Source organism: Sarcophilus harrisii, chromosome 4 (assembly GCF_902635505.1).
Source record: "Sarcophilus harrisii chromosome 4, mSarHar1.11, whole genome shotgun sequence".
Classification (NCBI taxonomy): Eukaryota; Metazoa; Chordata; class Mammalia; order Dasyuromorphia; family Dasyuridae; genus Sarcophilus; species Sarcophilus harrisii.
The window spans coordinates 334309396-334321993 of NC_045429.1; the positions used below are offsets into that span (position 1 = coordinate 334309396).

At 36.9% G+C, this 12598-nt stretch overlaps 1 protein-coding gene across 3 annotated transcripts in view; it reads right to left on the reverse strand.

Moving 5' to 3' along the window:
• The window catches only part of FBXL20 (F-box and leucine rich repeat protein 20), a 111503-nt gene that overhangs the window by 1981 nt on the left and 96924 nt on the right, over positions 1-12598 (reverse strand). The window contains exons 12-15 of one of the 3 annotated variants that reach the window (XM_031966176.1): positions 12243-12287; positions 9928-9984; positions 8702-8914; positions 25-502 (exon numbers count right to left, since the gene is read on the reverse strand). In XM_031966176.1, the coding sequence (XP_031822036.1) occupies positions 470-502; positions 8702-8914; positions 9928-9984; positions 12243-12287 (348 nt within the window). In that variant the 3' untranslated portion in view covers positions 25-469. Of the gene's footprint in view, positions 1-24; positions 7437-8701; positions 8915-9927; positions 9985-12242; positions 12288-12598 lie in introns of those variants that run through there. The other 2 variants (XM_031966174.1, XM_031966175.1) reach the window with 2 other exon arrangements.

Genomic DNA, 12598 nt, shown 5'->3' on the forward strand with positions numbered 1-12598 from the left:
GCAAAAGAAATGTTCTATTGCAAACCCTGGATTTTCTTTTTTTTTCCTTTTTTCTTTTTTAAAATAACCCTCCCCCCAACCCTCAAACTCAAAATAATTGGGAGGAAAGAAACAGCCATGTGCACAGCGAAAGGACTCTTGTTTTCAGTAAAAGTTATCATTTTGGGAACCATGGCAGCCTCAAGAACTGGTTAAGAAAGCTTTATGAATATACCTGGAGGAGTAATATAATTAATTAGGCAGCAACTCTCAGCACATGAAAAAATACTTTGGATAAAAGAATCTGGAATTTCAGGTGATAGGAATGTTTGGAATCTGAATATGCCATAAGGACCTGCTCCATTTCTCTCCAATAGGAGAGTGAGGGTGTGGGGTGGTAGTAGTAGAAGATACCGAAACAGATCTTGGTTTGGTGAAGACAAACTATCCTCCAACAGCATCATTTGTCCATCTCTGGCCCCCAGAAGCTCTACCTCAGCAGAAATTCATAAGCCTCTGGGCCCTGCATAAGAAGAAAGGCCTCTCAGTCTTTGGCTTTTGGGGATGCTGTAAAATGGGCAAAGTTGCAGAGTTGCCAGGCTGTTTGAGAACAACCTCCAGAAAGAGAGAAAATAAAGTCATAGCCATTTTGGGGAAGTTAAATGTGGTATGGTAACAGGCTGACATCACTGATCTCCTTTCTCAGTTGCTGTCCTTTTTGGAGTTCCTTAAAGGAGAAGTTAGTTTGAACATGTTCTCCTTAAGGTAGGGGACTTCAAGGAGCTGCTTTAGGTAGGTCTGTAAACATGCCAGTTGGCTTGTAAAGGATTCAGGTTTATTGGGGAAAAAAATGTCAGGAGAGACTTCAGGCTTACCTCTCCTCACCAAGTCCCTGGTCAAGAAGAAAATAACAGCCAGTGATGCTTAAAATAACTTATTTTTAAAGGAGGGGTTGGACATGGATGTGAGGGGGAGGGGTTTGGGAGAAAGGAAGAACACAAACCCAGGAAAATAGCAGCAAAGTTTTGCTCATTACAGTGTTATTTAGCACTAAGGAAGAAAATCCAAATCTTCATTTTAAAAAAGTATAAGTGGTCAATTTATGCCAGTCAGCTCTTGAAACAGGACTTAAGACTTTATTTTCTCATCTTCCAGTGCCTTAAAAAGTAAGAGTAACAAGCATTATTTCAGGGGCCAAGAAATCAGGGCCAAGATAAGAAATACATGTGTTTGTAAAGTCACATCTACATGTACATGAGCAGCAGTTGTGTGGATTTGAGAGAACAGTGTTGGTAGGCAAGAGGAGCTGCTGTAGGAGAAAAGTCTGGGACAGTTTTCTTCTGGGAAAACCATATCTCTTTAGGACTTCCTAGGTCCTTAGAAGAAAGCATGGACATGGCTTTAAAAAATCTTTCATCAGAAGGTGGTTTCCTCTGGACCACTGTGAAGATTGGTCAACCAACATTCTTCCAGATTCCAAAGGGCAAGCTCCCTGCCACCTTAGCAACAATTGCCCTAGCCCTAACTAAGCAGTTGGGTATCACTGGCAACTGTTTCATTTTACTAACTGTGACATAGTTGGAACTTATTTATGAGTTGGTTGTATTTTTTTATATAATATCCTGAAGAAGGGAAATGTCACTTGATTAGCAATCCCTTCCAACCTCCAACATAAACTTCATACAGACTGAAGAATCAAACCAAAAAAGTAAGAGGGAGAGGGAATGAAATTAACTAACTACTCATTAACAGCTTTAGTATAAAAGGACAAAGCAAGAAGTGGAAAAGGAAGGGAATAATCATGAAGTAGGAAAATTATCTACAATTTGATGATACCGGGTGTTTCCAGGCCAGGAACTGACCTAAAGGGTAGATTCTTCTATCTACCCTAAGGCAAGACACCCTAACAGTCATTTGCTTCTTTCCTTAGATTAATGCTTCCCTAACCAAACAAAACAAAAACAAACAAACAAACAAAAAAACAAATCCAAGGCAAAAGACTTTAGAAGATACTCCTATCAAAAATGAACAGATACAAGAATTTTACAGAATTTCAAGACTCACATGAGCTTATCAAACCTGGTAACTTCTCCACTGATGCAGCCAAGAAGACACTGCGGCTTATTGTTTTGTTTTAAAATATGACTATACAACATGTACATACAAGGAGGACTCAGAAATGAAAATAGCACAACTCTTTTTAATATCACATCTATGAGCAACTATAATAAAGCCCCTTCTGCTGGAATTTAAATGGGACTCCACTGGGACACAATCATATTCATCTTGGGACTAGTTCCTGAAATTCCCCCAGTGGTATAATAAGCCCCAAAGCTGAGCTGACAGTTACAAAAAGTAGAAAGGAGGAAATAATTATTGAGAATAAAGGGGATCCAAAAGAATCCCATGCTAAGAACTCAATTCCTAAGGATTTTTCTAGTTTTATGTAAGGTACCCGGTCAAATATGAGAGGGCCGAGTGAAGGCAGCTGGTTCTTAATTTATACTCTCTCTTTTATTCCTCCTTTGTAAAGCCTTGCTTTTAGGGCACATCTCCATAATTAATTATGCAGATAAATCTAGGTTATCACTACTCTCTTCCTAAATTATCTGGGTAACACAATCTGGTCTTAACCACACTCATCAAGCTTGCTTACTGTCAATTTGATGAGTGCAGTGAGCAGAAAGGGGACTCTCTACATTCTTCCCTCTGGCTATTCCTTTGGAGCTGTCACACTTTACTGGTCAATCCTAATTCAAGATCTACAAGTCAAATATTTTACTTTTGCCCAAAGGTTCTGCTAATTAATAAGTCTGAAGGAAATAAAACACAACATTAAGATGAAGAGATGGAGAAGACACTGAAACTTTATGTTTCAGAAATGCCCAGCAGTTTATGGAATAGGTCTGTTAGCAGGATGGCAAAATGGGAATAGCTATCTTCACTCATCTCCTCATTTTACCCTTCAATAACTGAGGCAGTGATAGCACAACATATATTTTTTCCAATTGCCCTCTCCATTGGAGGGCAATTAATGGTGGTTGTTATAAGTATTTGGGGGCAGCAGCAGCAACAATTTAAAGACAGCAGCCAGAGCTCAATCATAATGTACTAATAACTTTTTTTCCTCATACCTTCCACCACCCTCAAAATACCCTCCACAATTTTATTAAGTAATTTCTGGACATATTGCTAATATGGATAAAAAAAGAGGATAAAAATATTCTCCCCATTCTAGCTTATAATAACTGGTGATGCTCTTCTGCCCTTCATTAAACTTCAAAGTATCTTTTTTATAACACCTCTATCCTCTCAGTCCTGCCAATGGAGCACTGAACAACTGGAAACAGTATCTTACAAGGCAATAGAAAAATATGGTTGTATTTTCTATATTTTAAGTTCTGGTTAATTTGGCATCCTTAAGAGTTATACTTAAATATTCAGTAAGGGAAATTCTGGATGAGGACTGCATAAAAAATATCTTGCAAATATCTCTCCAGAATATATAATTAAAGGTATATGTAACAAGTTTCTGACTTTTATCTGAGTAAAATTATTAGTCTATAATGGATGTGGAGATTATTGAAAATTTACAAAGATCATTTAAAAGTCTCTTTAAAATAATTGTAGGCTCCCAAAATATGTTAGAGATGAAATTAGAAAAGAAAAACTGTATACAGGAAACTGAATAATTCCATATGCATCATAGCCCTAAAACAAAGGGGAAAAAAATTGAAGTCAGAACCCTTTTTCTTCTAGGATACATCCAGTGGAAAGTTTGATTTCAAGCTCATTTAAGTTCAATAAACAAACTTCAGACCTAATGACAAATGATCTGACCTACCAGAGAATGGCAGAGTCCAAAGCTGATGAGGATTTTTTGCTACATGTGGGCATAACTGAGGGGGAAAAGCATTGGAGATATCTGACATGACCTTAGCATTGGTGGGATGAGGACCAGACCTAGAGCCTTTATTTAGAGAGGAAGAAGGACATTAGTTAAAAAAAAATAAAGTCTTTGGAAAAATTGTAGAAAGAATATTAGGAAAAGCAAGGAAAAGCATTATTGGTTAAAGTTTGAAGGAACAGAAAGAATGTTCAGAAAACTGATGTCTGACATTTCAAGAATTCACTTCAGTTGGCATAGCACCGATATCTGCTGGCTCGTGGTAACTAGGTGGGTAGGGCTGTTCACCTCCTCTTTTTAAAATCTGAAACCAATTCCATAAGGAAAGGAATTCTCAAATTACTCAGACCCCATATTCTCTACCATAGGTGACACTGTGCCACCAAAAATAGACAAATATCCTACACTATGTTTAAGTGGGAGAAGGATTCCATTTAGAAAAGCCTTTTTTAGGTCACAGCTATTGACAAGATTTTTAGATATGGGTGAATGGGGAAAACAGTAATTTCAAGATCCTTTCTATTCAATTCTATTCAATACAAAAGTCTTTTCCAAGTAAAATCTTTAGAACTTAGTCTCAATGAAAGCAAGGCAGATTCTTTCTTAATACTAAAGCATTCTAATGAGAAGTCTTTCCAAGCTTAAAGGTATCACAGTTGTCATCAGAAATAAGTAAATCCTATAGCCTGAACCCTAATGCTTACAGCATTAAATTAAATTGGCCAGTGTAACCCATTTCATAGACTTAAATGGACCAGAATTTCATTCAAGATCTCTTCCCCATGATTCCTAAATAGACTGATCTTTTTTCTATAGCATGGATTACCAGGTCAGACAAATCAGTCTTAATTTGTCTCTGGGTCACTCTCCATACTTAAAATCAAGTTTCTAATACCAAACTAAATAGGAGAAGCTGTTTCCATAAAAGGGAATAATTTTGATTTTTGGGAAAGAGGTTTTTAAACTGACATCTATTTACTATAGGCCTTGGAAAATTTATAAAAGTCCACTGCTGCCACTTACTTCCTTTTTTACCCTACCCCACCCCACCCCCCCCAATTACACTTGGCAAAGAGTTTTATGGTCAATTTGCCAGACCTGAATGTGCATTTTTCTGGAGGGAAAAAAAGCCCTGAATATGATGCCACTATTAGTCTCTAGCATGCTCTTTCCCATTATACTTTTCAAAATTTAATATGAACAGGTTATCAAGCAAAGTATCAAAACTACCAAAAAGGCTGGATCAGTCCCTTTAAAAAGTTGTTTTGGGTTGTTTTTTAAAAGTATTTCCAAAATTAGGAAGGGAACAATTTGAGATTTTGAATACAGTAACCAAAATTAAACACAAAAAATGGTAGGTGGTATCACAGGCCCCTTCCCAGCACATTGTTATCTGCTAATATCTTTCTAATTAATGAAGAAGCAATTCCAGCTAATTCCAATCAATATATGCTGGTGGTTTCAGAAGAGAAAGCCATCACCGGCAACATGAAAAATTATCCTTGGAGCTGCTTAGATCAGTCAGAAGGTGACAAAAGGCTACCTTGATCATATCAATGAACTTGTATAAAACAACAACAAAAAGCTCCAATTCTGAAAGCCAAGAAGTCTGTTACTTGTGCTTTAAAACTTCATCTCATTTTCTTAATCTCCCCCAATTTTTCTGCACAAGAGTACAGTATTGCTCCCACCAGTTATTAGGAGGTGGAGCGCCATGCCCTATCATTAATTCCCTTAATTACTAGCACTAGAAATCTTTCTCCCTCAGTTCTCAAGAACAGAAGTACATGTGGAGACAAGGACCACATCCATCTGCGCTGATTATCTTAGGCCTTCTGGGGCTGCTCTCAATATCCTTAAGGTTCCAACTCCACTTGGTTTTGCATATGCTGAATATCTGGAGATTGGATCAACAAGACTGGCTAAGTGACATCTTTGGGAAGGCTTTCCTGGTCCTTTGAACCACTAACATTAGACCTGAAACTAGTGACCTTAAATACACTAGTCACACACTAGCACAGGGGTTCAGGTTGATGTAGGAAGAAAGGGAGGGACAGATAAGAAAAACTGGCAGCACAGACAGCAATGTGTTTTATCTACCAGTATTCTTGGGACAAAACACTTAGCCAACATCAAAGTTAACAATGTTGTTAAGTATACATGAACCTCAATTCACAGCATAACATCCAAAGAGGGGACGGGGTTTTCAAGCTCAGGTTAAGTATTTTCCCCAATCAATTCTACTTTTAAAATATCACTCCCTCATGCCTTATGTAAGACACTCAAGTGATTAATGGGAATTAGCTCAAGGAAACATAGGGATCATGATGTTATTGAACATAGCCACCTGTCTATCATATGTCACAAGCTATGTTCTCTTAAGGAAGAACTCAAAATAGAAAAATATGAATTGCTTCCATAAGAAAGGGGTAAGAGCTTATATTTAGCTCATTTTCCCTTCCTTACTTGCTCTTTAGAGCTTCTCATCAGACTGAACTTCAGACAGTTTTTCTTCTAATGGTAAAAAAGTGGAATTTTAAAACATTTTTTCTAATAAATAACTTTAAAAAAAAGCATCCAGTAGCCTCAACTAAATCACCCCAAATGGAAAACTTTCTACAGGAAGACAGCAAAAAAGACAAGGTATGAGCAGGGAACAGAAAGTATGAAGAGAGTGCTTCAGCAAGCAACACAAAAAGAAAATGATACACAGACACAGACAAACATAGTGAAAGACAGCTAGGGAAAGTAACATAATGAATAAGTGAACAAAAGAAACAAATTTGATTTATCAGAGATTTCAAGCTAAATCACTGTGACCATCAAGGAAATCTCTGAACTGAATGCTCTAACTGATGAGCCTTCTATGTAAGCATGCTCAGCATGTTGGTATGGAGACAAGGAAGCAGAGAAGCATTGTAATACAGTCTCACGATGGATGGTTGCCATCTTCAATCTCTTATGGGAGGAAGGATTTTTCTTTCTTTCTGGTCCCTGGATGCAAAATTTACTGGTTTTGTCCATATTCTCCTTCTCTTTGGAGAGCTCTCATTAGTGTTCTGACATCCCCAAAAGAAACCCCAAACAAAAAAACAAACAACCCCAGCAGCAGTGACCCTGGGTTTGCTGGAATGCCCCCCCACCCCCACCTTGGATTGTGATTCTCTTCTGAGCATGCCCAGTAGGAATGGTTTCAAGTTACACCAATCTACCTGTCAAAAAAAAGCCAACACAGATTCAAGTCCCACTGTCAAGAGTACGTCAGCTGGAGTGGACGGTGTGGGTATATATGCATGTGTATGTGTGGCTTGGGGGATCCGGACACAGCCCTCTATTCTGGCCCTTGCTCAGAACACTGGGATCGATTCCGCTGGAGAGACTCCGTGGTAACTCTAGAAGTGTCATTAAATACTTAGTTCGCCAAGGCTGACCGCCTCCAATGTCATAGAATGATGCAGCATCTGCAGAAGCGTTGTCTGCTGCCCCCTACTGATGGAGGCGGAGTGACAGGTGCAAAGTAGGCATGAACTTTTATATTGGGTAAATGGGTCTGAAACAAGACAGAAACATTACTGAGAGGACTGGAAAGAGAGAACAATGGAACTTCTTAGAAAGACAATCAAAAGATCGAATAGACATGAAGACAGCACAAAGAAAAGGTGCTCTTATTTCTAGTTTGGGCTCTGACAACGACATGATCTACAAACATGACCAAGTTTATCTAATTTCATTGAGCCTCAGAATCTGGATCAATAAAATAAGGAGGTTTAGGTGAATACTTAAGCCCACCATAAAGCAATCAGGAAGAAATTAATCATGGAAAGTTAACATAATTATTATTATAAATATGTTAAAACTTTACACAAATATTGAAGGCAAGACATCCTTCTACCTCCAGCTAAAGCTATTAACTGTCCTTTTTGAAGAGTGTTTACATTTTGTATGTGGACAGTAGATAATAAAATATTTTGGCTGATCTATGCCCTTTTCTCTTGGTTGAAAATGGAACATTGTAATTGCAACTGAATGAAGTGTATGTTCTTTGCCCATCAAATCTGAGAAGGCAAGTCAAAAATCCTCTGAAGGATAATGCTCTCCTCTTGATGGAAGTTTTTAGCTACTTTTTATTGGATGAGTGTTAATAAGTCAACCTGGAATGGCTAGACGTTTCCAAACCTCTCTCCTCAATCTCTCCATCCCATTATCTAATAATCACAGCAAATGATCATAGTTTCTACTTACCAAAAGAAATTAAAGTGATTACCAATTCCTAATGCCAGGAATATTTTCCTACTGCATCCCAAAGTTTGACTTTTAAAAGCTTACTCATCTTTTAAGTCCTAATTTAAATCTTATCTCCTCTATGGAGTCTTCCTTGATCTTCTTGTTAATTTACATCTTACACTGAATTAATACAAAGTTTTGTTTTGTATTAGTTATTTTAACATATATTTATACTGTCTTCCTCTATTAGATTGTAAACTTCATAAAGATATTATCTCTTATCAATTCCCTAGCACCTAGTACAGTGCTCTGCAAATAGATAGTCCTTAACAAATTCTTATTATTGATGTAAGATGAAACTAAACTTTCAAATCCAATAGAGGTAAATCTTTTTGATGTGCTATTTCTGCCTCATAAGCCACCAAACTTCATGGTCTTGAAGAAATCTCAACTGGACAGCCTGCTAGGGCTGCACTCTTCATGTTCTCTCCTCCTAACAGAGAGATGTGAAAATATAAATCCACACTGGGAGAACACTTAGCATGGTAATGAGAACACAACAGTTTAGAGAGTGATACTGCTGCCTCTTACCCTGAGTCTCTTGATTCCAGCCCGTGTGATTTGCTGACAGTCATACAGTTCTATCCTCTCAAGACTATGGCAGCTCTTCAGGTGCTCTAGGGATGCATCTGTGATAAGTGGACAGTTGTCTAGTTCAATCACTTCCAGCTGGTCATGGGCACAAGCTCCATTCCCCAGGTGACGGATTCCATCATCCGTAATTAGCTCACAATGAGACAGACTCTAGAGCCAAATAGAACAAAAAGAGGATTGAAACAATTCATGAGTACTACATAGAATTCCAAAAAGAGCTCTTTTTTAAAAATATTGAGAAAATACTGTGAAGGCACTTTATAATAGAATCAATTCATGAATTAGGAAAAGACATTTCATAACAGGTCTTCTGATTCTAGAATTAAACTAGTAGGACTCTGACTTTTTCCGAAACTCAGTCACTACTTGAGAATTAGCACTAAATTTTAGGTACCTAAAACACCACGCACACACACACAAAAGATACATATCACATATATATATAAAATCATATATAGTAGCTATCAAGTTATGATAATTTTTATACCTAAGGTTTCTTTGCGGGAGCATTAATTTTTATATAAAAATTTCTCAGCTTCCTTTTTGGTTCTATTACCAATAACAAGCCTTTTCTCCTTCCCTTCATGGTTTTTTCAACTCCCCAGTCTTCAATTTCTCTTAAATCCCTGGTTCATCAAAGCTTTCTATGTGAAGTTCAGAATCCTACAAATTTTCCTACTTTGGAAAATATGAATATTACAAAGATGACCTTGAATCCAGCACTGATAGCCAGGCTGCCTTCAGTGGTATTGGAAATTGTCAGTGAGGAAAGCTTCTCCAGCAAGCTTTCCTTTGTTCTTTCTTACAGGTACATCTGGCCTAGAGGTGAGAAGCAATCTAGGTTCAAGCCATTTCACCACCGTGTTGCTGAAGATTTAAATATCATTTACAGTGGAGTGCAAATCACAGAGGGCATCTCATCTTCTCCATCTCAGTTATCTCAGTCTCCAAGTAACTATTTGGGATCTGTTTAACTTTTCTAGTTCCTATCTTATTTTCCCCTTCACTTAGATCCTTTCCTGATACTCTGTAAGTAGGCAACTTGGAAGAAAAAAAAACTTTTCCAAAATTGCAGCTAATCATATGTCATTCTTATGTAAACAAATTCATGATATTGGTCCTGAAGAAACTAAATTTTAAATGGTTACACAGATCAAACTCACCAACACCTGAAGTCTTGGACAGTGTATAGAGAGTTGAATCAATGTGCTATCTGTTATCTGAAAGAAACATATGAAGAAGTCTTTCTTAGAATTCTTTCTTTTTAATCACTAAACAGTGATTTTTCATTGATACATGTTCTATGCTAAGTATGTGAGGACACAGATGAACAGTACAAAAATAAAATGAAAGGGCCCTTGCCTTCAAAGCACTTATGTTCTATTGGGGAAGAACATATATATACATATATATATATATATGTATATCCAAATCAAATTAATTACACAAGTAGCTGCAGGGATTGGGGTACAAGTTCAATATGAAGAGCAGTTTAACAAATAAGGGATACCAAGGGGCATGTATGGTACAAGGAGCCAAGAAGGACAGAACTGGTTTTGATGAGTACCAAGGAACATAGGAAGGAAACCTATGATTCCCTTATACAGTTGTCAGTGGAAGACATTAGTACAGCATACCATTTCACAGTAGCAATGATAATACTGATTTATATATTAATCCTTGAGTAAGAGTTGAAAAGTCAGGGGAGGGGAGGACAAATGATAAATCCCTGATTCTCTGGTGAATAAAGGGAAGCATGCTTGCAGTGCTCATCCCACAGTTTAAGTTTCTTTCTAAGCAGGACAAGTGAACCTCAGCAAAGTTTCATTTCTGGCTACTCTAATAAGTGAATGAGGCCCTATGATAGAAAAATAACTCTGGAACATTCATGAGCTCTTTGGCCTATTGACAGAAAAGGTGAAAACAGAAAGCCAGGACTTAATATTTCATAGTTTGAATGGTTATTACTCTCTCCAAATAGCTAGGAAACAATATTAACAATTGATCATGCTCTCTTAGAAAAAGATGAGGCAAAATAGGGTCCATTTACTATTTACTTTGGAAATGAATGGATTAAACTGCAAGGGTCCTCAAACTATGGCTGCGGGCCAGATGCGGCAGCTGAGGACGATTATCCCCCTCACCCAGGGCTATGAAGTTTCTTTACTTAAAGGCCCACAAAGTTTTTGTTTTTACTATAGTCCAGGTCTTCAACAATCTAAGGGACAGTGAACTGGCCCCCTATTTAAAAAGTTTTAGGACCCCTGGATTAAAGTATTACAATTTTAAATTAGAAGAGATCTATGGTAAAAAAAAAATTTCTCCAAACAAATGAAATGATTCTTTGAAATTTTATACTATATTGGCCACTTTACAAAGGCTAAAAAATATCCATAGAGATCTATTCCCAATTTTTAAAAATTTAAATTAAAATTAAGAAGATAAAAGTACCATTTTGATCACATCACTCTTTTCTCTACCAAAGATCTTCTGTGGTTTCCTAATACAATATTTACTGAAGTATCAACTCTTGATTCTGGTCATCAAGGACCTCCATGACATGGCTTCAGACTCTCTTCCCAGTTAATCTTTTATTCCTCTTTATTTTAAAATTGATTTCCATCACCCATTCTTGATCCTTTCATCTCCAAACTCAATCTCCAAATTGCAGATGTTTAAATTCTTTTGATTCAAGATCTAATTCAAATGTTATGTATTCTACAAAGTTTTCTCTGATTGACTTTCCTAGATTAATCTTTATTCTCTTCTCAAACTTGTCATGTCATCAGTTCCTATCTGGCACACTGTCTTTCCTTTTCATAGTTACTTGTGCTTCTATATGGATATAAATCTTTGCCCATGTTTTGAGCTTACCAAATATTTGCTGAATAAAACATGCTTTTTAGAGTTCTTAAAAAGCATCTATCCCTCATTGTAGATTGTGCATTTTCTTCATTTTGGTTCAACTGCTCTTTCTATTACCATCCTCTTTTTGCTTCAGTCTGCCCTCAAAGTTCAATCATTTTTGGGGGTCTAAACCTGTAATTTATCAATGTGAGCAATTCCCTCCAATGATTCAGATCAACAACTAAGTAACTTTTTTTTTATAAGGTTAAGTAACTTGCTCCATAAAATCAGGGTGTTTAAGGATTCCAAATCCTTCTCACTCAAAGGCTGGTTCTCATTAAGCCATGCTGTCTCTGCTCTATATATTAATGACCACGAAATTCTTGAATTAAATAAAGCATGTTTCCATCACTGTTTGTAAAAGATTAAGACTCAGAAATCTCCACAGCTCCAGAAGTCAGGCTATCCTGAAGCTTGAAAAGTCAGAACACATGTAATAAGGATTTGCTTCCTCAGTATCACCTTCATTAAACATTTATAAAAAGGTACTTTTTGGACCTTCCTTATGCTATTTAGAATATTTCAGCATTTCAGATAACGGTTCAAAGCACTGGAGATTCTATCATCTTACCTGAACACATTCTTCTAGGTCCATTTTTTCTAGTTCATGGCAGTTCTGCAAAGTGTAGACAAAATATCAGAACGTGAAGAGGATTAAAAAAAACTTATAAAACCAAGGGAATTTCAGAGATGATTTCGTTCTCATGTCATGCTTATAATTCAATGCTTTTCATTTTGTATTTTGGAGGACATTGATGTAACCAGGATTCCTCAATTACCTCAGCAATGAATAATTTTACCAATTCTAGGTCAATTAGTCAGTCAACAAACATTTATTAATTGCTTACTATGTATTAAAGAAAGTGCTGGAAATACAACAGAAGATAAGAACTTAAGTTCCCTAAATTCAAGGAACTCATATGCTAA